We start from the raw sequence: 27,850 nt of genomic DNA, 5'->3' as shown, positions 1-27,850 counted from the left end.
AACCTTTCGAAACTGGAATCCACGCAATTCATCATTACCTTCATATGAATAACCCTCAAAGGTATGAAATTAAGGTCCTTGAGGGATACATCTGTGGAGAAAATTGTGGGAGACTCGATAATTTTCCTTGTTAATTCTCTTTCCCTCTGTTGCATCAAAAATATCTTCCTCCGTCAATTCAGCTTTTTTGAATACTCTCTCTCTCTCTTTTCATCAACAGAAAGACTATCTAGTCGGTCGGTAGAGAATATATGATGCCATACACTTCATTCAATGCATTTGAACTCGTATACATGACTAACTTACCTCTTTCATCCAGAAACACACAAAATATAAAGAGTGAAGGGTCAAAACACATCTGAAGTATCTCGATTTTCTGTGTATTTTCTGTGTTGCATACTAGAACAATCATGTGCGTGAATTTTCTACCTCATGAACTATCATCAACTGCTTATTGAAACACAACTTAACTATCAGTTGTTTGACTTTTCCTACTTGAAATATCACCATAGCGAAAAATACATTTCATTTTTTTCAATCGAATGTCTCCTCAGGGACACACACAATGTTTATTTTCTTTTTTGGTACAATGGAAATCTACACATAGTATTTCATTGAATACGTTAAAACATTACATAACTTGATATATCATCAATATTCATAATATTACATTTCCTGAACTTAATAAAGGAAGAATAAAAAGCCTACTTATAAACCATAAGCTGCAGTTTCTGATATTATTGCATCTCTGATGAGCATTCCAACAAATTCTTCAACAACCACCTGCATGTTTGAATTTGTTTATTTACTGTCTAATGTTTATATTTACACAAAGAAAGTCAAGTCTTTTATTTTATGCTAAAATGAAATTACAATTTGAAAGAAAGTTATTAAGTCCGACGAATTTTACTTTTGGTTCACACTTGAAGAATTACTTGTTAAACCAAGCCTCTAACCAGATAATTGGATCACAGGTTCCAACTAATTTTGGACAGAGAAATAATCTTTGTAGAGGATTCAATTAGTTGCTGATATAACTAATATGAAAATATTCAGATATAGTTAGCTGCAATAATCTAAAGCTCAAACTAGAACTTAACTGCATACCTGAATTTTTAACTCTTCTACATGCGATTATTTGCTTCTTCTGTAACTCCTTTGCTTTCGCTGCTTCTTTCTTCTTCCCATCATAATTTTATGCTCCAGCTCCACAATAATTCTTGCAAACCATATCGGTTTTCCAGTTGAGATCATGACATATATAATGGATAATCCAATACAAAGTCCACTTCCATAGCCCATAAGAGCAGCTTTCCAAAAATCATTCAGAAATTCAGAGTTGCTTTCTTCATCAAGCTCAGATCCGGTATCAGTTTTCTCTGATTCTGAATCATTATCATCACTACCACAACCTTTTGATAGTGGAAATCCACGTAATCCATCATTACCTATATATGAATTGTTCTCAAAGGTCTGAAATTGATTTCCTTGAGGAATGCACCCTTCGAGATGATTGTAGGAGAGATTTAAGACTTCAAGAGAAGTAAGAGAAGCAAATTGTGCTGGTATCTCTCCTACAAGATGGTTACTTGACAGGTCCAATGATTCAACTAAAGTTAATCTTCCAAGTGATGGCGGTATATGACCTTGCAATCCATTATGAGATAAATTCAGCACACGAAGTGCAATGAGATCTCCCATAATACTTGGAATATTTCCTTCAAATTTGTTGTTTGAAAGATCAATAGTGGTGTACAAAAACAAGATTCTCACAACTTCAAACTCCAATCCCTTGGATACAACAGCTACCGTATCTTGGTAATATCCATATCTTGGTGCTACCATTGACAGATCAATTGTCCTCATGGCTTTCAAATGTTGAAATAGACTCGTCGGTAAGTTTTCCGTGAAGGCATTGGAAGAGATATCCAACATTCGAAGCTCAAGAAACATGTTTTCACTTCCTAAAGTTCTAATGGGTCCATGCAACTTATTCAATCTCAAGCTTAAAACTCTCAACTTAGGAAGAGTTCCCAACCACACCGGGAAGATGTCGTTAAGGTGATTATCTCCTAAATCAAGAACTTGCATCTTTTTGCAATTGACCAAAGATTGGGGAATTTTCCCCTTAAGTTTATTGCCATGCAAGTTGAAGCTTCTAAGTGCTCTAGCTCTAAAAGTGGTTGGAAGAGTTCCAGAAAGATTGTTGTGTTGCATATCCAGAACCTCAAGATGACCACTCATGTTGCCAAAACATTGCGGAATTGTTCCCTTTAGATTGTTTCTACCTAAATCTAGAATATGCAGTGATTTTAAATTGCAAATAGATGGATGGAGCTCTCCACTGAGATTATTATGTGACATTATCACATACTGGAGGGCACTGATATTACCCAAGCATTGCAGAATTTTTCCTTTCAAGTGGTTTCTCGACAAATACAAGATTACCAGTGATGTTAAATTGCAAATAGCTGAAGGAATTTCCTCAATCAGATTGTTGTTATTGAGAGACAGAACATGCAAGTTTCTCAAATTCCCCAATGTAGCGGGAATAGAACCATTAAGAGAGTTATTGCTCAAATGTAAATCATACAAGTTGGTCAAATTCCCCAATGAAGCAGGAATAGAACCATTAAGAGAGTTACCGTTCAAGCGTAGATCAGTAAGAAACCTTAGGCAACCTATTTCTTCAGGAATAAAGCCAGAAAGGTGATTCTCATAAAGATTCAAAAGGGTCAATTTGGTCAAATTCCCCAATGAAGTAGGAATAGAACCATTAAGAGAGTTATTTTTCAAACTTAATCCAACAAGAGACCTTAGGTAACCTATTTTTTCAGGGATAGGACCAGAAAGGTGATTATCATGAAGATGCAGAATAGTCAAGTTGTTCAAATTTCCCAATGAAGCAGGAATAGAACCATTAAGAAAGTTATCGTTCAAACGTAGATCAGTAAGAAACCTTAGGTAACCTACTTCTTCAGGAATAGAGCCAGTAAGGTAATTACTACTAAGATGCAGAATAGACAAGCTGTTCAAATTCCCTAATGAAGCAGGAATAGAACCGTTAAGAGAGTTACGGTTCAAACATAGATCAGTAAGAGACCTTAGGTAACCTATTTCTGCAGGAATGGAGCCAGAAAGGTTATTTTTATAAAGATTCAAAAGTGACAAGTTGGTCAAATTCCTCAATGAAGTAGGAATAGAACCATCAAGAGTGTTAGAACTCAAATCTAGCTCAGTAAGAGACCTTAGATGACCTATTTTTTCAGGAATGAAACCATTTAAATGGTTGTCAAAGATATGGAGGATCTGAAGCTTGGCGAGTGAGCCAATTTGCGTTGGGATTGTGCCTGAAATCTGATTATTCGATAAATCAAGATAGATAAGATTAGTGAGTTTACCAATTTCAGGTGGAATGGTGCCAGAGAAATAGTTCATGCTAATTTCAAGATACTCAAGAAAAGGGAGAGATGAAAACGGAAAACCATCAAGTGTACCAATGACACTAGTATTTCTAATATTCAACTTGCTTACCTTACCGTTAAAGCATATAATTCCGTACCAGTCCCTGCATGCATTAGACTTTGGCTTCCACGAAGCCAATAAGAAATTATTCTGGTTCTTGAAACTTGTTTTCCATTTCAAGAGGGCAGTTGCTTCTTCGATGGAAGCAAAAGTAACTATATGGAGATATAAAATAGTGAAAACCTGAAGTAGAGAGAATATTTTGCTTGGAATCATCATCATATTTTGAGTTTATTATTTTGGGTTTTCAAATTTTATATTGTATGAAACTTATCATTGAAGACCAAACAGAAACGTGTTTTCTCCAAATGTTGTTGGCTTCTCTTTCTCTCATTCACACTTTAACCATTTCTGTCTGTTCATATGTAATTTGGGTTGTTTTCTTTTTGTCTTTTTCAAATTCTTATGCATGTGTTACACATCTATCATACAGAAAATAAATTCCCTAAATAGGAAAACAAACTTTAAAAGGATAGAGAATCATCTTTTTAGTTTTGTTATTAAAAATAGAATTGTATATTGTGTTACTTTCTCATTTACCTTCATCACAAAATTTTGAGGATAATTGCACCGATGGTCATTTCTAAATTAACTCTTCATAACAATACGAGCTATTTATTAAACATACTCTTTGTAACTGTTTTTGTGACAATAAAGTCATTAAACTATGAGTTATTCCCCCTGAAAATACCAAATCACTGAAACCAGGGGTGGAGCTTATGTGAAAAAGGGTCATTTCTAAGAATGGGTATCTTGATTTTTTTTTTCTCAAAATGTGCACTTTTGCCTGAGGTCGTATGTGATTCACGTGCGTCTGGTACAAATCTCAGCTAACGAACGTCTGGCATATGGCGTAAGCAGCAAATCCCATTCTGCAAATGCAACTTAAAAAACACATTTCGGAAGTTCAGTACAGTGCGCTCAATAGGTTATACAGATTACAAAGCCTTTCTCTCAAAGGAATACCATCAAAAATAATTGCAGAAACAACCAACAAGAATAGGTGAAGAAACGATCAACTCATCTCACATACGTATTTGAAAGATAAAATAGTCCTGAACGATATTATCAGTTGCTTATCTCAACCAGTTACTTGCCATTCTGAATAAAATAGTTCATTATCAATCTCGCCACTGTGACATCATAACTGATTATTTCTTTTTCTGTAATTCCTTTGCCTTCGCTGCTTCTTTCTCCTTCCCATCATTATTTTGTGCTCCAGCTCTACAATGATTCTTGCAAGCCACATCAGTTTTCCAGTTGAAATCATGAAATATATTATGGATAGTCCAATACATAGTCCACTCCCATAGCCCATAAGAGCACCTTTCCAAAAATCATTCAAAAATTCAGAATTGCTTTCTTCATCGTCTAGTCCAGAAACGGTATCATTTGTCTCTGATACTGAATCATCACCACAGCCTTTTGAAAGTGGGAATCCACGTAATCCATCATTACTTTCATATGAATTGTTCTTAAAGGTCTGAAATTGATTTCCTTGAGGAATGCACCATTCGAGATGATTGTAGGAAAGATTGAAGACTTCAAGAGATGTAAGAGAAGCAAATTGTGCTGGTATATTTCCTACAAGATGGTTACTTGATAGGTCCAATGATTCAACCAAAGATAAACTTCCAAGTGATGACGGTATATGACCTTCCAATCCATTATGTGATATATTCAATATGTGAACTGCAATGAGTTCCCCCATGATACTTGGAATCTGCCCTCCAAATTTATTACTTGAAAGATCGATAACGGTGTACAAACACAAGATTCTCAAAATCCCTTGGATACGACAGTTACCGAGTCTTGGTAATATCCATCAGTTCCTTCATAATGTGGTGTGTTCATAGTTTGATCAATTGTCCTCATGGCTTTCAAATGTTGAAACAAACCCGTTGGTAAGTTTTCGATGAAGGCATTGGAAGAGAGATCTAACATTCGAAGATTAGGAAATATGTTTTCAATCGTTGGAGTTCTAATGGACCCATGCAATTCATTGGATCTCAAGCTTAATACTTGCAACTTTGGAAGAGTTCCCAACCACATCGGGAATATATCAATGAGATGATTATCTCCTAAATCAAGAACTTGCAACTATTTGCAATTGACCAAAGATTGAGGAATTTTTGTGGGGTCCATCCCCATGTGCCAAACTTTGATAAATCTCACAATGTCAAAGGGTTGGCAGATTTGGAAGATATCGGATATACATGTGCAGATTTTTTTTCCAGCTTTCCTCAAAAGTCAAATGTTGGTAAGCTGTGAAGAAGAAAAAAGTTGTGAGGCTACTCCATTTGTTATCTATAAAGAGAGGGTCATTCTTCATTCTCAAATGTACCAAAAACAAAGGAGAGAAAAGAAGAGTGAGGCATCACAGAGGAAAATAGTCTGTGAGGAAAAATAGAGAGTGTGAGCGATATTGTAGTGAGGTGGGAAAAATCAAAAGAGGGTTATTTCTTTTGAATGTGTAGTGGTCTTTGGAGTTTTTTACTCAGACCTACAAGTGTAAAAATCCTTACTATAGTGATATCAGTTGTTCCTCTCGGGCCGTGGTTTTTCCCTTATTCAATAGGGTTTCCACGTAAAATCTTGGTGTCATTATTGCTCTTTTTATTCTTGTTGATTAACCATATTGTTGTGTTTCGCTTTTATTACCGCAAATATTATTTCTGTTGCGGGTTTATTCCCAACAATTGGTATCAGAGCACAGGTTCTGCTCATTTACAAATATATTTTTTGAAAAAAAAAATGTCTGGAGTAAAGTACGAGGTAGCAAAATTCAACGGTGATAGCGGTTTCTCAACATGGCAGAGAAGGATGAGAGACTTGCTCATCCAACAAGGTTTGCACAAGGCACTAGACGGCAAATCCAAAAAAGCCCGAATCCATGAAACTTGGGGATTGGGAAGAAATGGATGAAAAGGCTGCAAGTGCAATCAGGTTGCACTTAACAGATGATGTGGTAAATAACATCATCGATGAAGAGAGTGCATGTGACATTTGGACAAAGTTAGAAAATCTATACATGTCTAAAACACTGACAAATAAATTTTACCTAAAGAAGCAATTATATGCCCTACATATGGGTGAAGGTACAATTTTTTTGTCCCACTTAAATGTGCTTAATCGACTAATCACGCAGCTAGCAAACCTCGGAGTAAAGATCGATGAGGAAGATAAAGCCAAAGTGCTCCTAAACTCGTTGCCATCTTCCTACGATAATTTGGCAACAACCATTTTACATGGTAAGGACTCTATTGAGTTGAAGGATGTCACATCAGCCTTTCTGCTTAATAAGAAAATGAGAAAAAAGCCTGAGAATCACGAGAAGTCTCTCATCACTGAAAGTAGAGGCATAAGTTACCAAAGGAGCTCAAGTAACTATGGTAGATCCGGAGCTCGTGGAAAGTCCAAGGTCCGATCAAAATCAAATGCCAGAAATTGCTACAATTGCGATCAACCAGGTCACTTCAAAAGAGATTGTCCAAATCTAAAAAGGGGTAAAAGAGAAAGCAGCGGCCCGAAAAATGATGACAACACAACTGCAATGGTGTAAAATAATGACAATGTTGTTCTCCTCATAAACGAGGAAGAGGAATGCATGCACTTCGCAGGTGTAGAGTCGAAATGGGTGGTCGACACAACAACATTTTACCATGCCACACCGGTAAGAGATTTTTTTGCAGATATGTAGCAGGTGATTTTGGCAATGTGAAAATGGGTAACACAAGTTGCTCAAAGATTGTGGGGATCAGAGACGTTTGCATAAAGACAAATGTCGGAAGCACATTAGTTTTGAAAGATGCGCACCACGTACCTGATCTGCGGATGAACTTGATCTTGGGAGTTGCTTTGGACCGAGATGGATATGAGAACTACTTTGCAAATAAAAAATTGAGACTCACCAAAGGAGCATTGTTGATTGCAAAAGGAGTTGCTTGTGGCACGTTGTACAGGACAAATGCAGAAATATGCCAAAGTGAATTGAATACGGCTCACGAAGAGATTTCTGTAGATTTGTGGCATAGAAGAATGGGTATATGAGCGAGAAAGGATTGCAAATTCTTTCCAAAAAATCACTCATCTCGTTTGCCAAAGGTACAACAATAAAACCTTGTAAGTACTGTTTATTTGGTAAGCAACATAGAGTCTCATTTCAGACATCATCTGAAAGAAAGTTGAATATACTTGGTTTAGTATATTCTGATGTTTGTGGTCCAATGGAGATAGAATCGATGGGAGGTAATAAATACTTTGTTACCTTTATTGATGATGCTTCACGAAAATTGTGGGTTTATATCTTGAAAACCAAAGATCGGGTGTTTCAAGTATTTCAAAATTTTCATGCTCTGGTAGAAAGAGCGACGGGTTGGAAACTAAAACGTCTCCGAACTAACAATGGAGGTGAGTACACTTCAAGAGACTTTGAAGAGTACTATTCAAACCATGGAATCATACATGAAAAAACAGTTCTTGGAACCCCACAACACAATGGTGTAGCTGAGAGAATGAATCGCACCATTGTTGAGAAGGTGAGAAAGATGCTAAGAATGGCTAAATTACCTAAGTCATTTTGGGGTGAAGCATTTCGGACAGCATGTTATCTTATCAATCGTAGTCCATCAATTTCGTTAGAGTTTGACATTCCGGAGAGAGTTTGGACCAACAAGGAAATGTCTTACTCGCACCTAAAGGTGTTCGATTGCAAAGCTTTTGCACATGTACCGAAAGAGCAGAGAACCAAGCTAGATGATAAATCAGTTCCCTGCATATTCATCGGATATAGAGATGAAGAGTTCGGGTATAGACTATGGGATCCTGTAAAGAAGAACGTCATCAGAAGCAGAGATGTAATTTTCCGAGAAAGTGAAGTTGGAACTATTGATGATCTATCTGAGAAAGCCAAGCAAAAGAATGGTACAATCCTTAATCTTGTTACCATTCCTTTTACTTCTAACCATCCTATAAGTGCAGAAAGTACGATCGATGAAGTTGCTAAACATGAAGAGCAACCTAATGAGATTTTTGATTAGAGGGAGCAACTTGGTGATAATACCGAGCAAGTGGAGTACCAGGAAGAAGAAGAACAATCTCAACCTCTGAGGAGATCAGAAAGACAAAGGGTAGAGTTATCCAAGTACCCTTCCTTAGAGTTTGTCCTCATCAATGATGAAGGGGAGCCAGAAAGTCTTAAAGAGATGTTGTCTCATCCAAAAAGGAGCCAATGGATGAAAGCCATGCAAGAAGAGATGGAATCTCTACAGAAAAATGGCACATACCAACTAGTTGAACTTCCAAAAGGCAAAAGACCGCTTAAGTGCAAGTGGGTCTTTAAACTCAAGAAAGATGGAAATGGCAAGTTGGTCAAGTACAAAGCTCAATTGGTTGTAAAAGGCTTCGAACAAAAGAAAGGTATTGATTTTGATGAAATCTTTTCACCTGTTGTCAATATGACTTCTATTCGAACTATTTTGAGCCTAGCAGCCAGCCTAGATCTTAAAGTGGATCAATTGGACGTAGGAGATTTATATGGAGCAACCAGAGGGATTTGAAGTATCTGGAAAGAAACACATAGTATGCAAATTGAATAAGAGTCTTTATGGGTTGAAACAGGCACCAAGGCAATGGTACAAAAAGTTTGACTCTTTCATGAAAAGTCAAACGTACACAAAGACCTATTCTAATCCATGTGTATACTTTAAAAGATTTTCTGACAACAATTTTATTGTTTTGTTATTGTATGTGGATGACATGTTAATTGTAGGACAAGACAAAGAGTTGATTGCAAGGATGAAGGGAGATTTGTCCAAGTCATTTGACTTGAAGGACTTGGGCCCAGCACAACAAATTCTAGGGATGAAAATTGTTCGAGAACGAATAAAAAGAAAGTTGTGGCTATCTCAAGAGAAGTACATTGAACGTGTACTAGAACGCTTCAACATGAAGAGTGCTAAATATGTTAGCACGCCTCTTGCGAATCATCTGAAGTTGAGCAAACAGATGTGTCCTACAACAAAAAAGGAGAAAGAGGGAATGACCAATGTTTCTTATTCTTCAGTAGTGGGGAGTTTGATGTATGCAATGGTGTGTACAAGACCTGATATTGCTCATGCAGTTGGTGTTGTTAGCAGATTCCTTGAAAATCTTAGAAAAGAACACTGGGAGGCAGTTAAGTGGATACTCAGGTACCTGAGAGGTACCACAAGAGACTGCTTGTGTTTTAAAGGATCTGATCCAATCTTGAAGGGCTATACAGATGCTGATATGGCAGGTGACCTCGATAACAGAAAATCCACTACTGGATATTTGTTTACATTTTCAGGGGGAGCTATATCATGGCAGTCAAAGTTGCAGAAGTGTATCGCACTCTCTACAACTGAGGCAGATTATATTGCAACTACTGAAGCTGGCAAAGAGATGATATGGCTAAAATGATTTCTTCAAGAACTTGAATTGCATCAGAAGGAGTATGTCGTCTATTGTGACATTCAAAGTGCAATAGACTTGAGCAAGAACACCGTGTATCATGCAAGGACGAAGCATATCGACGTGAGATATCACTAGATTCGTGAAAAGATAGAGCACGGATCTATGCAAGTCATGAAGATCCCTACCAGTGAAAACCCTTCGGATATGCTGACTAAGGTGGTATCAAGAGACAAGTTCGACCTATGCAAAGAACTTGTCGGCATGCACTCAAGCTAGAAACTTAGAGATACCTCCTTCAGGTGAATGGGTCTAGAGGGGGAGATTGTGGGGTCCATCCCCATGTGCCAAACTTTGATAAATCTCATAATGTCAAAGGGTTGGCAGATTTGGAAGATATTGGATATACATATGCAGATTTTTTTTCCAGCTTTCCTCAAAAGTCAAATGTTGGTAAGCTGTGAAGAAGAAAAAAATTGTGAGGCTACTCCATTTGTTATCTATAAAAGAGAGGGTCATTCTTCATTCTCAAATGCACCAAAAACAAAGGAGGGAAAAAGAAGAGTGAAGCATCACAGAGGGAAATAGTCTGTGAGGAAAAATAGAGAGTGTGAGCGATATTGTAGTGAGGTGGGAAAAATCTAAAGAGGGTTATTTCTTTTGAATGTGTAGTGGTCTTTGGAGTTTTTTACTCAGACCTACAAGTGTAAAATTTTTTACTATAGTGATATCAGTTGTTCCTCTCGGACCGTGGTTTTTCCCTTATTCAAGAGGGTTTTCTCGTAAAATCTTGGTGTCATTATTTCTCTTTTTATTCTTGTTGATTAACCGTATTGTTGTGTTCCGCTTTTATTGCTTTTATTGCTTTTATTACTGCAAATATTATTTCTGTTGCGGGTTTATTCCCAACAATTTTTCCCTCTAGTTTATTGCCGTGCAAGTTGAGGCTTCTCAGAGAACTTCCAAATCTAAAAGTTGTTGGAAGAGTCCCTGTAAGACTGTTGTGGTACATATCCAGAACCCGGAGGCTACTGATATTACCCAAACATTGCAGAATTGCTCCCTTCAAGTTGTTTCTCGCCAAATCTAGTATTACCAATGATGTCAAGTTGCAAATAGATGAAGGAATTTCTCCATGAAGATTATTTTCTGATATGAAGAAGAATCTTGTGGAATTTGGTGGAATAGGTAGTGAACCTTGAAGAGAATTGGATCGCAAATCAATTGTTTCTAGAGATTGAAAAGGACTTAAGTCCACACTTGTCAGCATGTTGTGGGATAGATTAAGACTGTTCAATGAAAACATCCAGTTAGACCATGCCCAATCTGGAGATCTTCCTTGAAGCTTATTATTAGAAAGATCCAAGTGCTAAAGCTTCTTTGCGGATCTTAGAAACTCCAATTCTTTCGCTTCACAGGCAGCCAACTGTAAGTACACAAGTGACTCAGGCAAAGTAAAATTAACTTTGTTTTCATTTGTGATGAGATACTATTATATGAAATACCAAGAGATGAAAGATGTTTGAGGTCTGAAAAGAAGCTGACATCCACACTACCACTAAAATTATTGAAAGAAAGATCAAGAGTTGTGAGGTTCACAAGGTTTTGAATTGACTCGGGAAGATGGCCTTGCAGCTGATTATTGCCTAGCTCAATAGATAATGGTATTGTTCCATTCAGGAAGTTACCTGCAAGGAACAAATACTCTATGCGAGTGAGATTCGAAAGAGATTCAGGAATAGTCCCCCAGATATTGCAGAAAATAAGAAACAAATTATTCAGTGACGTTAGATAACCAAGAGACTCAGGAAAATAACCAGAAATATTCACTCCTTGGAGATTTAAATGTATGAGAGATGCGCTGCTGTTCCATTTGGTCTTTTGGAAATAACCATTGAGCTGATAATTGATGGATAAGTCAAGTATTTTAAGTTTGGGCAGGTGAAAAATACTCTCAGGTATTACTCCATACAACTCTGAATGCCCAAGCACCAGCGTTGTAAAATAAGAAGAAAAATTAAGAGGAATGGTGGAAGAGATGCTTACACCACTAAGATCAAGCACTCTTAATAGGGTCAAATTCTGTAGGAGCAACCTAAAATCATGGGCTGCGAGTCTTTGCACAGTGTTATAAGATGTCGAGAGAAGAAGAGATTGTAACTTGTAAAGATGAGAGATTTCAGAAGGAATTTGACCCGAGAAATAGGAGTCAGAAAGATCAAGATGTGTCAAGCTTGAAAACTTGCCGAATTCATGGGAGATATGAGAATTAGAGAAGTTATTCACGGAATAAGTAGGACAACATTACTTTCAAATCGAACGTGTTTTGTATTTGTCTAAAGATAAATTGTCTTTTGTGAGAGCTGAATATATATCATATTTAAAATTAGTGCCAAACAAGGACTGGTTCCTTCATGGAAATCAATTCAAAGCTTATATGTTGATGAAAATATTTTAAGAAGAAGAAGACTATTTTGTTGGAAGTTTTTGTTGTTTCTCGGGTCTTGCATAAGAAACCAAATACGTAGGAAAACAGTACTTTCAAATAAGTCTTATTCTTTTGTAATTGTCTAAAGAAAAACAAATTGTTTTTTTTTTTGTCAGATTATTTCAATCAACAGAAGCACTTTTGAGTTAAATATATTTTGTTTCCAATCAAGAGACTCTTCGAATTCAGAAAGAAATGTTTACCCACGACCTGTGTTCAGAGGCGGATGCAAAGTAAGAATAATTATAGGTTCTAAGAAAGAAAATCAAAGAGAATTATTTCCATATCATATCTTCTTTTTTTTCAGATAAAAGATGAGACATTTCAGAAGGAACTTGACCAGAGAAATAGGAGTTATAAAGATCAAGATGTGTCAAGCTCGAGAACCTGCCAAATTGAAGCTCAAGAAACATATTTTTACTTCCTAAGGTTCTAAGGGGTCCATGCAACTTATTCGATCTCAAGCTTAAAACTCTCAACTCAGGAAGAGTTCCCAACCACATCGGGAATCTATCGTTGAGCCGATTATCTCCTAAATCCAGAACTTGCATCTCTTTGCAATTGGCCAAAGATTGGGGAATTTTCCCTTTTAGTTTATTGCCATGCATGTTGAAGCTTCTAAATGTTCCAGCTCTAAAAGTCATTGGAAGAGTCCCTGAAAGATTGTTGTGTTGCATATCCAGAACCTCAGATGACCACTCATATTGCCAAAACATTGTGGATATTGCTCCCTTTAGATTGTTTCTACCCAAATCTAGAATTTGCAGTGATGTTAAATTGATGTTAAATTGCAAATAGACAGATGGAGCTCTCCATTGAGATTATTATGTGACATTATCACATACTGGAGGGCACTGATATTACCCAAGCATTGCAGATTTTTTCCTTTCAAGTTGTTTCTCGACAAATACAGGACTACCAGTGATGTTAAATTGCAAAAAGATGAAGGAATTTCCTCAATCAGATTGTTTTCTTGGAGAGACAGAACTTGCAAGTTTCTCAAATTCCCCAATGAAGCATGAATAGAACCATTAAGAGAGTTATCGTACAACTGTAGATCAGTAAGAAACCTTAGATAACCTATTTCTTCAGGGATATTTCTTCAGGGATAGGGCCAGAAAGGTGATTACCATCAAGATACAAGACCGACAAGTTGTTCAAATTCCCCAATGAAGCATGAATAGAACCATTAAGAGAGTTATTGTACAACTGTAGATCAGTAAGAAACCTTAGATAACCTATTTCTTCAGGGATAGGGCCAGAAAGGTGATTATCATAAAGATACAAATGTAACAAGTTGGTCAAATTCCCCAATGCAGCAGGAATAGAGCCATTAAGAGAGTTATCATACAAACGTACATCAGTAAGAAACCTTAGGTAACCTATTTCTTCAGGAATAGGGCCAGAAAGCTGATTATCATAAAGATACAAAATGGACAAGTTGGTCAAATTCCCCAATGCAGCAGGAATAGAACCATCGAGATAGTTATTCTTTGTTAGGAATTTGCTTTTTCAACTGCACTTTTACTTTTACTACATTATATTAGATAAGACTTAGTCAATTAGTTGTTAGCCATCAATTCCTATTATTTAGGAGTAAGTTAGTGAGTTAGGAATATGCTAGTAGTGGGTTTACTGCTTTCTGTTTTTCATTCCAGTCTTATAAATGAAATCTGAAGACATCAAAAATGTTCTTCTACCAATATTCTTCTTGACTTCTCTGCTTTCTAATAGCTCATACTACTAAAATTTACCAACAATTGGTATCTAGAGCTTTTTTATCTTGCGGGATTTGTGGGTATTTCTGTGAGTGATTGTTTCAAGTGACTCAAGCACCACAACCAGAAACAGCAAAAGATTAAAAATGGAAGAAAGCTCAAGTTTCTCGGTAATGGCACCTCCTGTCTTCAATGGTGAAAATTTTCACATGTGGGCAGTGAGGATGGAAGCTTATCTCGAAGCTTTAGATCTTTGGGAGGCAATCGAGGAATACTATGAAGTTCTTCCGCTACCCGAAAACCCAACAATGGCTCAACTCAAAAATCACAAGGACAAGAAAACCAGGAAATCTAAGGCAAAGGCATGTCTTTTTTCAGCAGTCTCTTCAACAATTTTCACTCGTATCATGTCTCTAAAATCAGCAAAATCCATCTGGGATTATCTCAAGGCAGAATATGAAGGAGATGATCGTATCAAAGGTATGCAAGTGCTGAAATAATCGAAAACCATCAAAGAATACTCTGACAGACTTATGAGCATAGCAAACAGAGTAAGATTTCTTGGTTCTGAGTTTAAAGACTCGCGTATTGTTGAAAAGATTCTGGTTACTATACCTGAAAGATTTGAAGCCACCATTACCACTTTGGAGAACACCAAGGATCTGTCAAAAATCACTTTGGCGGAATTATTGAATTCCTTGTAGGCTCAAGAACAAAAAAGGGTTATGAGAGAAGATGGAATCAGAGAGGGAGCATTGGCGGCCAAACATGAAGAGAGTGGAAGATACAAAAAGAAAAACAATAAGAAGAACCAACCAACAAATGGAGAAGAAGTAGCTCGCTACAACAACAAAAGCAAAACAGGTAGCTTTAAAGGAAACTATCCTCCTTGTAAACATTGTGGAAAGAAGGGTCATGCGCCGTATAAGTGTTGGAAAAGGCCGGATGCTAAATGCAGTAAGTGCAACCAACTCGGGCATGAAGCAATTATCTGCAAGAGTAAATTGCAGCAGTAAGACGCAGATGCCCAGGTTGTTAATGAACAGGAAGAGGATCAACTCTTTGTGGCATCGTGTTTTGTAAACAATGTTTCAACTGAGGCTTGGTTGATTGATAGCGGATGCACAAACCATATGACTCATGACAAAGAGATCTTTAAAGACTTGAAGCCTACTGGAGTTACAAAAGTCAAAATAGGTCATGGCGGTTATATTCCGGCAAAAGGAATGGGAACTATTACAATTGAAACACAATCAGGTACTAAAGCAATTTCCGATGTTCTTTATGTACCAGATTTAGATTAGAACTTGTTAGTGTTGGTCAATTGTTAGAAAAAGGTTTCAAACTATATTTCGAAGATAAACATTGCTTGATCAAGGAAGCCTCAGGACATGACTTGTTTAAAGTCAAAATGAGAGGTAGAAGTTTCTCATTAAATCCATTGGAGGAAGAACAAGTGGTGTATTCGGCAAGAGAAAATGCTTCCGAGTTATGGCATAAGAGACTCAGACACTATCATTATCAAGGGCTTCTCAAAATGCAAGAATTGGTGATAGTCGAGAACCTTTCTAAATTGGGAGCGAGTTCTAAAAATTGCCGAGCTTGTCAATTTGGAAAACAAAGTAGACTTCCATTCCCAAAGGCAACTTGGAGAGCAACAAGAAAATTGCAGCTGGTTCACACCGATATTGGAGGACCCCAAAGGACTCCCTCACTTAAAGGTAGTCTTTATTATGTTATTTTTATTGATGATCTGACCCGAATGTGCTGGATTTATTTTTTAAAGTACAAATTGGAGGTCAAGAGCATTTTTTGGAAGTTGAAAGCGAAGTTGGAAAATGAAAGTTGCTGCAAAATTCAGATTTTACAATCTGACAATGGCAAGGAGTACACTTCTCATTAGTTTGATCTATTTTGTGAAGAAGCAGGGATTGAACGTCAACTTACTGCTCCTTATACTCCAGAACAAAATGGAGTTAGTGAGAGAAGAAACAGATATATCATGGAGATCGCAAGATGTATGTTGCACGAAAAGAATTTGCCAAAGATGTTTTGGGCAGAGGCAGCAAATACAACTGTGTTCCTACAAAATCGACTTCCCTCAAAAGCTATGAAAGATCAAACTCCTTTTGAAGCATGGTATGGATACAAGCCTCCGCTGCATTTTCTTAAAGTGTTTGGTTGTCTTTGTTTTACCTATGTACCTCAGGTCAAACGGGATAAACTAGATAAGAAGGTTGCCCCGGGTATTTTTATTGGCTACAGTAATGTTTCAAAAGCGTACAAAATCTTTCAACCTGAAGGTGAGAAGATAATTATCAGCAGAGATGTCCACTTCATGGAGAATGAAGAATGGGATTGGGATGACTTAAGGAATTCCGTCCAGAAAGCAAGCTCGTGGTTAAATGAAAGGGACGATGATCCACCAGTTCGGGGAACTTGATTGCTCTCTGATATATATGAGAGATGCAATGTTGCGATTCATGAACCTGCTAACCCTAAATATGCTCTCAAAGACCCCAAGTGGAGAAATGCAATGGAGAAGGAGTTGTTTATGATCGAAAAAAATGATACATGGCAGCTTGTTGACAAACCTCAAGGCAAAAAAGTAATTGGGATAAAGTGGGTGTTCCAAACCAAGCTAAATGATGATGGTTCAATCAACAAGCATAAAGCAAGGCTTGTAGTTAAGGGTTATGCGCAGATTTTTGGTGTAGATTATTTTGACACTTTTGCTCCCGTTGCTAGGCTTGACACGATCAGATTGCTTATAACTGTTTCTGCACAACGTGGCTGGAAAGTGGCATCAGAGGATGTCAAATCAGCATTTCTTAATGGCATTCTTGAAGAAGAAATTTATGTTGAGCAACCTGAAGGATTTGTTATAGATGGAAAGCAAAACAAAGTTTATCGACTACATAGCTCTTTATGGCTTAAAACAGGCACCAAGAGCTTGGTATAGTCGAATAGATGATTATTTGCTCGGTCTTAATTTTGAAAAGAGTCTTTCAGAATTCACATTGTATGTTAAACATAATAGCAGTGAGATTCTTGTTGTTTCTCTTTATGTGGATGACCTTTTGATTACAGGGAGCAGTGAAAAGCTAATTGATGAGTTCAAGCAAGATATGATGCAATCTTTTGAAATGTCTGATCTTGGTCTTATGACATATTTCCTTGGAATGGAGATTACACAAGGAAAATATGAGTTTTTCGTTTGCCAAAAAAAGTACGCAAAGGAAATTCTCAAGAAATTCAAAATGGAAAATTAAAGAGATTAGTACTCCCATGAACCAAAAAGAGAAATTAAGTAAAGATGATGGAGCCGAAAAGGTGGATGAGACATACTTCAGAAGTTTCATTGGGTGTTTAATGTATCTTACAGCAACAAGACCGGATATATTGTATGTTGTAAGTGTTTTATCAAGATTCATGCATTGTCCTAGTGAAGTACATTTGCAGGCAGCCAAAAGAGTTGTGCGATACATCAAAGGAACCATCACCTATGGAGTCAAGTTTCAGAAGAGTCAACCTGTGAAGCTTTGTGGGTATTCCGACAGTGATTGGGGCGGTTTCGAGGATGATGCAAAGAGTATTTCAGGGTACTGTTTTAGTCTTGGTTCTGAAATTTTCTCATGGAGTTGTAAGAAACAAGATATTGTAGCTCAATCTACTGCCGAAGCTGAGTTTGTGGCAGTTGCAGCAGCAATAAATCAAGCATTGTGGCAGAAGAAAATTCTGGTTGATTTTACATATGGAACCGACTGGAAGCATCAAAGTGTTCGTGGACAATGAAACAGCAATAGCTATATCTGACAATCCTGTGTTTCATGGAAGAACTAAGCATTTCAAAATCAAGTTCTTTTTCTTGAGAGAAGTGCAAAAAGATGGAGATATAACTCTTGTCTACTGCAAGACGGAAGAACAATTGGCTGATATATTCACTAAGCCTTTACTAGTCGGCAAGTTTCAGCTTCTCAAACAGAAAATTGGAGTTTGCAGTTTCCAAAGCAAGGAGGAGTGTTAGGAATTTGCTTTTTCAACTGCACTTTTACTTTTACTGCATTAAATTAGATAAGACTTAGTCAATTAGTTGTTAGCCATCAATTCCTATTATTTAGGAGTAAGTTAGTGAGTTAGGAATATGCTAGTAGTGGGTTTACTGCTTTCTGTTTTTCTTTCCAGTCTTATAAATGAAATCTGAAGACATCAATAAAAATGTTATTCTACCAATATTCTTCTTGACTTCTCTGCTTTCTAATAACTCATACTACTAAAATTTACCAACATTCTTCAAACTTAATCCAACAAGAGACCTTAGGTAACCTATTTCTTTAGGGATAGGGCCAGAAAGGTGATTATCATGAAGATACATAATAGTCAAGTTGGTCAAATTCCCCAATGAAGCATGAATAGAACCATTAAGAGGGTTATCATACAAACGTACATTAGTAAGAAACCTTAGGTAACCTATTTCTTCAGGAATAGGGCCAGAAAGCTGATTATCATTAAGAAACAAAAGGGACAAGTTGGTCAGGTTCCCCAATGATAGGACCATCAAGAGTGTTAGAACTCAAATCTAGCTCAGTAAAAGACTTCAGATGACCTATTTCTTCGGGAATGAAACCATTTAAATGGTTGTCAAACATATGGAGGATTTGAAGCTTGGCTAGTGAGCCGATTTGTGGTGGTACTGTACCTGAAATCTGATTACTCGACAAATCCAGATAAATAAGATTAATGAGTTTACCAGTGTCAGGTGGAATGGTGCCAGAGAAATAGTTCATGCTAAGATCAAGATATTCGAGAAAAGGAAGAGAAGAAAATGGGAAATCATCAAGTGTACCAATGACACTAGTATTTGTAATATTCAACTTGTTTACTCTACCGTTAAAGCATATAACTCCATACCAATCCCTGCATGAGTTAGAACTTGGTGTCCATGAAGCGAATAAGGAATTGTTCTGATTCTTGATAGTTGCTTTCCATTTCAGTAGGGAAGTTGATTCCTCAATGGAAGCAAAAGTAACTGTAAGGAGATATAAAAGAGTGAAAAACTGAAGTAAAGAGAATATTTTGCTCATCATGTTTTGGATTTCAATGAACTAATTGTGGAGGGTTCATAGGATTTTATATTGTACCTAACTTATCGTTAAAGACCAAATTTCGGCTGCTCTCTCTCTTTATGTTCATATTTTATCAGAGAAAATATTGTCATGCATTCTCAAGTCAATGCAAAAGTCAAATTTGAGTTGTTCTATTTTTTTCTTCTTCTTTTATACATGTGTTACACATCTACACAAAATAAATTCCCTCAAAAGAAAAAAGAAATGGCTTAATGGAGTAGATAATCATCTTTTTATTTTTTCTCTTAAAATATAATGGTATGATTTTTATATATTTATGTACTATTTTCATGTCCAAATAAAAAAACATATCGTTGATTATCAACATAGTCGCTGAAAATTATATTAAGTAACAAAAGAAAAAGGGCATGGAATAATATTTTAATTCAGACAAGGACTTAATTAACCAAATAATTTGTTGTGTTATCAGACAAGATCACATGGTTTATGAGTATTTATGTTTGGTTCTCATTTTTTATCTCTAATGTAGTAGACATGTTCCATCTTAGATAAATAAATTTCTACACTGCATTAACATTTCTAATGTACTTTTTATTAGACTGAAACGAGTTTAAGTAAGGCGATATGACTAGTTATGAAAATTTATATAGCAGATATTGTTAATTTCTCACATGATTACTTAACTATTGATAATAGGGAAAATGCATAAGTACTCCCTCAGCCTATGCCCCAAATCTCTGAGACACATCTAACCTCCCCGAACTTATTTTATATATAATTTTCTACCCCTTTTTGGCCTACGTGGTACTATTCTTGAAAAAATTGTCAACACGCGCTAGGCCCACAAGATAGTGCCACGTAGGCCGAAAAGGGGTAGAATATTATATATAAAATAAGTTCGGGAGGGTAATAGGACCTTAGTAAAGGTTAGGTGTCTCTCAGGGATTTTGGACATAGGCTGGGGGGTAATTATGCATTTTCCCTTGATAATATACTATCCATTTTTAACAACCCACCCTAATGATTTGACCCATTCGAGAAAGAGAATCGACCCAATTTTTTAATATCGGAGTCAATATATAAATTTTAAACCAATAAAGAATTATTTTGGTTGTTGAAATAATCATCATATTTTATTTTTTATAGTCTTATTCACACTTTGTCTAATCAAATTTTATCAGACAAAATTTGTCATTGTCATGTCAATTTTTTTGCTTTTCTGTTTTTCTCTTTGCTTTTTTTATCCATGTGCTACACATCATTTTTCAAGTAAAAAGACTATCATATAGAAAATAAATTCCCTCAAAAAGAAAACAAGATTAAAAAGAAATGCATAAACTTCTTCATTGAATACATTAATTTGCTTCTTCTTCTTTCCTCTGCATAATAATTTTGTGTTCCAATTCTTCAATGATTATTGCGAGCCATTTCGGATATTCAGCTGAAACCATGAAACATACCACATATAGTCCAATTTCATAGCTTATAATTGAGCAGCTTTTCAAAAAAATATTGAGAAATTCAGTATTGCTTTCTTGATCTTCAAGCACAGATATGGTATATATATATATAACTTGCCTCTGATAATAGATCACTGCCACAACCTTTCGAAACCGGGAATCCACGCAATTCATCATTACCTTCATATAAAGTTAATAATGGAAGAATAAAAAGTCTACTTATAAACCAAAAGCTGAAGTTTCTGATATTGTTGCATCTCTGATGAGCATTAATTCCAACAAATTGTTTATTTTTTTTTGGTAGAATGGAAAATCTACACATAATATTTTATTGAATACATTAAAATATTACATACTTGATATATCATCAATATTACATTTCCTAAAGTTAATAAAGGAAGAATAAAAAGCCTACTTATAAACCAAAAGCTGCAGTTTCAGATAGTATTGTATCTCTGATGAGCATTCCAACAAATTCTTCTCCAACCACCTGCATATTTGAATTTGTTTATTTACTGTCTGATGTTTATATTTACACAAAGAAAGTCAAGTCTTTATTATATGCTAAAATGAAATTACAATTTGAAAAAAAGTTATTATGTCTGGCGAATTTTGCTCTAAAACTAATTATCTGTTGGTTCACACTTGAAGCACTTGTTAAACCAAGCCTCTAACCAGATAACTGGATCACAGCTTCCAACTAATTTTGGACAGAAAAATAAGCTTTGTAGAGCATTCAATTAGTTTCTGATATAACTAATATGAAAATTCAGATATAGTTAGCTGCAATAATCTAAAGCTCAAACTAGAACTTAACTGCATATATACCTGAAGTTTTAACTCTTCTACATGCGATTATTTGCTTCTTCTGTTACTCCTTTGCCTTTGCTGCACTTCTTTCTCCTTCCAATCATTATTTTGTGTTCCAGTTCTACAATGATTCTTGCAAGCCATATCGGATTTCCAGTTGAGAACATGAAATATATTATCGATAACCCAATACATAGTCCACTTCCATACCCCATAAGAGCAGCTTTCCAAAAATCATTCAGAAATTCAGAGTCGCTTTCTTCATCATCTAGTCCAGATGTGGTATCATTTGTCTCCGAATCATTATCATCACTACCACGCCTTTTGATTGTGGAAATCCACGTAATCCATCATTACTTACATATGAATTGCTCTCAAAGGTCTGAAATTGATTTCCTTGAGGAATGCACCCTTCGAGATGATTGTAAGAGAGATTTAAGACTTCAAGAGAAGTAAGAGAAGCAAATTGTGCTGGTATCTCTCCTACAAAATGTTTACCTGAAAGGTCCAATGATTCAACTGAAGATAATCTTCCAAGTATGGCGGTATATGACCTCGCAGTCCATTATGAGATAAATTCAGCACACAAAGTGCAATGAGATCTCCCATAAAACTTGGAATATATCCTTCAAATTTGTTGTTTGAAAGATCAATAGTGGTGTACAAAAACAGGATTCTCACAATTTCATGCTCAAATCCCTTGGATACGACAGCTACCGTATCTTGATAATAATATCCATCTCCATCATCACTTGGTGCATTCATCGCTTGATCAATTGTCCTCATGGCTTTTAAATGTTGAAACAGACTCGTCAGTAAGTTTTCCGTGAAGGCATTGGAAGAGATATCCAACATTCGAAGTTCAATAAACATGTTTTCACTTCCTAAAGCTCTAATCGGTCCATGCAACTTATTCGATCTCAAGCTTAAAACTCTCAACTTAGGAAGAGTTCCCAACCACATCGGGAATGTTTCGTTGAGGTAATTATCTCCTAAATCAAGAACTTGCATCTCTTTGCAATTGACCAAAGATTGGGGAATTTTCCCCTTAAGTTTATTGCCATGCAAGTTGAAGCTTCTAAGTGTTCCAGCTCTAAAAGTTGTTGGAAGAGTTCCAGAAAGATTGTTGTGTTGCATATCCAGAACCTCGAGATGACCACTCATGTTGCCAAAACATTGCGGAATTTCTCCCGTTAGATTGTTTCTACCCAAATCTAGAATTTGCAGTGATGTTAAATTGCAAATAGACGGATGGCACTCTCCACTGAGATTATTATGTGGCATTATCACATACTGGAGGGCACTGATATTACCCAAGCATTGCGGATTTTTTCCTTTCAAGTTGTTTCTCGACAAATACAGGACTACCAGTGATGTTAAATTGCAAATAGATGAAGGAATTTCCTCAATCAGATTGTTTTCATGGAGAGACAGAGTATGCAAGTTTCTCAAATTCCCCAATGAAGCAGGAATAGAACCATTAAGAGAGTTATCGTACAACTGTAGATCAGTAAGAAACCTTAGATAATCTATTTCTTCAGGGATAGGGCCAGAAAGGTGATTACCATCAAGATACAAGACCGACAAGTTGTTCAAATTCCCCAATGAAGCAGGAATAGAACCATTAAGAATGTTATTGTTCAAACGTAGATCAGTAAGAAACCTTAGGTAACCTATTTCTTCAGGAATAGAGCCAGTAAGGTAATTACTACTAAGATGCAGAACAGACAAGCTGTTCAAATTCCCTAATGAAGCAGGAATAGAACCTTTAACAGAGTTACGGTTCAAACATAGATCAGTAAGAAACCTTAGGTAACCTATTTCTGCAGGAATGGAGCCAGAAAGGTTATTTTTACAAAGATTCAAACGAGACAAGCTGTTCAAATTTCCCAATGAAGTTGGAATAGAACCATGAAGTGCGTTAGAACTCAAATCTAGCTCAGTAAGAGACTTTAGATGACCTATTTCTTCAGGAATAAAACTATTTAAATGGTTGTCAATGATATGGAGGATCTGAAGCTTGGCTAGTGAGCCGATTTGTGGTGGTACTGTGCCTGAAATCTGATTACTCGACAAATCAAGATAGATAAGATTAGTGAGTTTACCAATTTCAGGTGGAATGGTGCTAGAGAAATGGTTCATGCTAAGATCAAGATACTCAAGAAAAGGGAGAGATGAGAATGGAAAATCATCAAGTGTACCAATGACACTAGTATTTCTAATATTCAACTTGTTTACCTTACCGTTAAAGCATATAACTCCGTACCAGTCCCTGCATGCATTAGAACTTGGCTTCCATGAAGCCAATAAGAAATTATCCCAGTTCTTAAAAGTTGTTTTCCATTTCAAGAGGGCAGTTGCTTCTTCGATGGAAGCAAAAGTAACTGTAAGGAGATATAAAACAGTGAAAAACTGAAGTAGAGAGAATATTTTGCTTGGAATCATCATCATATTTTGAGTTTGTTATTATTTTGGGTTTTCAATGAACTTATTGTGGAGGGTTTATAGGATTTTATATTGTATGAAATTTATCATTGAAGACCAAATGGAAACGTGTTTTCTCCAAATGTTGTTGGCTGCTCTTTCTCTCTTTCACACTTAAATCATTTCTGTCTGTTCATATGTAATTCTAATCCATGTGTTACACATCTATCATACAGAAAATAAATTCCCTAAAAAGGAAAACAAACTTAAAAAGGATAGAGAATCATCTGTTTTAGTTTTGTTATTAAAATAGAATTGTATGTTGTGTTACTTTCTCATTTACCTCCATCACAAAATTTTGAGGATAATTTCACCGATGGTCATTTCTAAATTAACTCTTCATAACAATACGAGCTATTTATCAAACTTACTCTTTGTAACTGTTTTTGTAACAATAAAACCATTAAACTATGAGTTATTCCCCTGAAAATACCAAATCACTGAAACCAGGGGCGGAGTTTAGGTGAAAAAAGGTGAATTTTTCCCCTAAACTATTCCTATACCCCTCAAATAGTAATAATGTCATTTTTAAGAATGGGTATCTTGATTTTTTTTTCTCAAAATGTGCACTTTTACCTGACATCGTATGTGATTTATGTACGTCTAGTACAAACCTCAGCTAGCGGACGTCTGGCATATGGCGTAAGCAGCAAATCCCATTCTGCAAATGCAACTTACACAAGAAATGCAACTTAAGAAACACATTCCAGAAGTTCAGTACAGTGTACTCAATAGGTAATACAGATTACGAAGCCATTACTCTCAAAGGAAAACCATCACAAACAAGTGCAGAAACAACAACAAGAATAGGTGAAGAAACGATCAACTCATCCCACATACGTATTTAAAAGATAAAACAGTCATGAACGATATTATCAGTTGCTTATTGCAACCAATTACTTGCCATTCCGAATAAAATAGTTCATTATCAATCTCGCCACTGTGACATCATAACTGATTATTTCTTTTTCTGTAATTCCTTTGCCTTCGCTGCTTCTTTCTCCTTCCCATCATTATTTTGTGCTCCAGCTCTACAATGATTCTTGCAAGCCACATTGGTTTTCCAGTTGAAATCATGAAATATATTATGGATAGTCCAATACATAGTCCACTCCCGTAGCCCATAAGAGCACCTTTCCAAAAATCATTCAGAAATTCAGAATTGCTTTCTTCATCGTCTAGTCCAGAAACGGTATCATTTGTCTCTGATACTGAATCATCACCACAGCCTTTTGAAAGTGGGAATCCACGTAATCCATCATTACTTTCATATGAATTGTTCTCAAAGGTCTGAAATTGATTTCCTTGAGGAATGCACCCTTCGAGATGATTGTAGGAAAGATTGAAGACTTCAAGAGATGTAAGAGAAGCAAATTGTGCTGGTATATTTCCTACAAGATGGTTACTTGACAGGTCCAATGATTCAACCAAAGATAAACTTCCAAGTGATGACGGTATATGACCTTCCAATCCATTATGTGATATATTCAATATGTGAACTGCAATGAGTTCCCCCATGATACTTGGAATCTGCCCTCCAAATTTATTACTTGAAAGATCGATAACGGTGTACAAATACAAGATTCTCACAATTTCACGCTCAAATCCCTTAGATACGACAGCTACCGAGTCTTGGTAATATCCATCAGTTCCTTCATAATGTGGTGCGTTCATAGTTTGATCAATTGTCCTCATGGCTTTCAAATGTTGAAACAAACCCGTTGGTAAGTTTTCTGTGAAGGCATTGGAAGAGAGATCTAACATTTGAAGATTAGGAAATATGTTTTCAATCGTTGGAGTTCTAATGGACCCATGCAATTCATTGGATCTCAAGCTTAAAACTTGCAGCTTTGGAAGAGTTCCCAACCACATCGGGAATATATCAATGAGATGATTATCTCCTAAATCAAGAACATGCAACTCTTTGCAATTGGCCAAAGATTGGGGAATTTTCCCCTCTAGTTTATTTCCGTGCAAGTTGAGGCTTCTCAGAGAACTTCCAAATCTAAAAGTTGTTGGAATAGTCCCTGTAAGACTGTTGTGGTGCATATCCAGAACCTGGAGGCTACTGATATTACCCAAACATTGCAGAATTGCTCCCTTCAAGTTGTTTCTCGCCAAATCTAGCATTACCAATGATGTCAAGTTGCAAATAGATGAAGGAATTTCTCCACTAAGATTATTTTCTGATATGAAGAAGTATGTTGTGGAATTTGGTGGCATAGATAGGGACCCTTGAAGAGAATTGGATCGCAAATCAATTGTTTTTAGAGATTGAAAAGGAGTTAAGTCCACACTTGTCAGCATGTTGTGGGATAGATTAAGACTGTTCAATGAAAACATCCAGTTAGATGATGCCCAATCTGGAAATCTTCCTTGAAGCTTATTATTAGAAAGATCCAAGTGCTCAAGCTTCTTTGCGGATCCTAGAAACTCCAATTCTTTCACTTCACAGGCAGCCAACTGTAAGTACACAAGTGATTCAGGCAAAGTAAAATTAACTTTGTTTTCATTTGTGAATGAGATACTATTATATGAAATACCAAGAGATGAAAGATGTTTGAGGTCTGAAAAGAAGCTGACATCCACACTACCACTTAAATTATTGAAAGAAAGATCAAGAGTTGTGAGGTTCACAAGGTTTTGAATTGACTCGGGAAGATGGCCTTGCAGCTGATTATTGCCTAGATCAATAGATAATAGTGAATTGGACTTGATATCCTCAAGCTTACCAGAAAAATGGTTATTACTCAATTCTAAATCAGTTAGTGAAGGAAGGGAGAATATCGATGATGGTATTGTTCCATTTAGGAAGTTACCTGCAAGGAACATATACTCTATGCGAGTGAGATTAGAAAGAGATTCAGGAATAGGCCCCCAGATATTGCAGAAAATAAGAAACAAATTATTCAGTGACGTTAGATAACCAAGAGACTCAGGCAAATAACCAGAAAAATTCACTCCTTGGAGATTTAAATCTGTGAGAGATACGCTGCTGTTCCATTTGGTCTTTGGGAAATAACCATTGAGTTGATAATTGATGGATAAGTCAAGTATTTTTAGTTTGGGGAGGTGAAAAATACTCTCCGGTATTACTCCATACAACTCTGAATGCCCAAGCACCAGCGTTGTAAAATGAGAAGAAAAATTAAGAGGAATGGTGGAAGAGATGCTTACACCACTAAGATCAAGCACTCTTAATAGGGTCAAATTATGAAGGAGCAACCTAAAATCATGGGCTGCGAGTCTTTGCACAGTGTTATAAGATGTCGAGAGAAGAAGAGATTGTAACTTGTAAAGATGAGAGATTTCAGAAGGAATTTGACCTGAGAAATAGGAGTCAGAAAGATCAAGATATGTCAAGCTCGAGAACCTGCCAAATTCAGGCAGGATGTTGGAATTAGAGAAGTTATTCACAGAAAGATCAAGCCTTTGGAGATGAGAGAGTTGGAATAGGCTGCTATTGGAATCAATCTTCCCTACAAGACTGTTGCAACTGAGATCAAGTTCAATGACATGGCCAGTCATCTCATCGCATAGCACTCCATCCCACGAGCAGCAATCTATGCTCATATTCCATGAACTTGTATAATCGTAGAAATTACACAAAACTAATGAGGGATCAACAGTAAGAGTTTTCTTGAATTTTAGAAGAGCAGAGCTTTGATCTTTGCGGCACAGATGAGGTATGGATGAAGAAAAAGAAAGCTGACAGAAACAGACAAAGAGCAAAAACGAGAATTGCCCGTAGCCCATGTTTAGCATCAATGAGTTTAAAGTTGATAGTGAAAATCAAGAACAGGCTACAGAAATATATATAGTCTGATATATATTTAACAAGGACTC

General features: G+C 36.4%; 3 protein-coding genes and 2 pseudogenes across 3 annotated transcripts in view; all 5 read right to left on the bottom strand.

Moving 5' to 3' along the window:
• LOC125835792 (GDSL esterase/lipase At5g33370-like) overlaps window positions 1–27,850 on the bottom strand; it is a 233,433-nt gene that overhangs the window by 84,245 nt on the left and 121,338 nt on the right. The gene's annotated exons all lie outside the window — the stretch shown is intronic.
• LOC125835730 (receptor-like protein Cf-9 homolog) lies at window positions 1,135–3,747 on the bottom strand. Its single transcript, XM_049514830.1, has one exon. It carries the CDS (start codon window positions 3,745–3,747, stop codon window positions 1,135–1,137), a length of 2,613 nt encoding a protein of 870 aa, XP_049370787.1.
• On the bottom strand, window positions 4,667–21,206 carry LOC125835728 (receptor-like protein Cf-9 homolog; annotated as a pseudogene).
• LOC125835727 (receptor-like protein Cf-9) lies at window positions 21,556–23,971 on the bottom strand (annotated as a pseudogene).
• Window positions 24,953–27,760, bottom strand: LOC125835726 (receptor-like protein Cf-9 homolog). The gene has a single exon (XM_049514829.1). It carries the CDS (start codon window positions 27,758–27,760, stop codon window positions 24,953–24,955), a length of 2,808 nt encoding a protein of 935 aa, XP_049370786.1.

The sequence above is a fragment of the Solanum verrucosum genome, unplaced genomic scaffold, assembly GCF_900185275.1.
Source record: "Solanum verrucosum unplaced genomic scaffold, falcon-dt-bn FXZP01000128.1, whole genome shotgun sequence".
Classification (NCBI taxonomy): domain Eukaryota; kingdom Viridiplantae; phylum Streptophyta; class Magnoliopsida; order Solanales; family Solanaceae; genus Solanum; species Solanum verrucosum.
This window is presented reverse-complemented; position numbering and strand designations above follow the sequence as displayed.

Excerpts from the sequence above, each read along its gene's own strand:
- LOC125835730 (XM_049514830.1), bottom strand. The coding sequence starts at position 3,747 with ATGATGATGATTCCAAGCAAAATATTCTCTCTACTTCAGGTTTTCACT.
- LOC125835726 (XM_049514829.1), bottom strand. The coding sequence starts at position 27,760 with ATGGGCTACGGGCAATTCTCGTTTTTGCTCTTTGTCTGTTTCTGTCAG.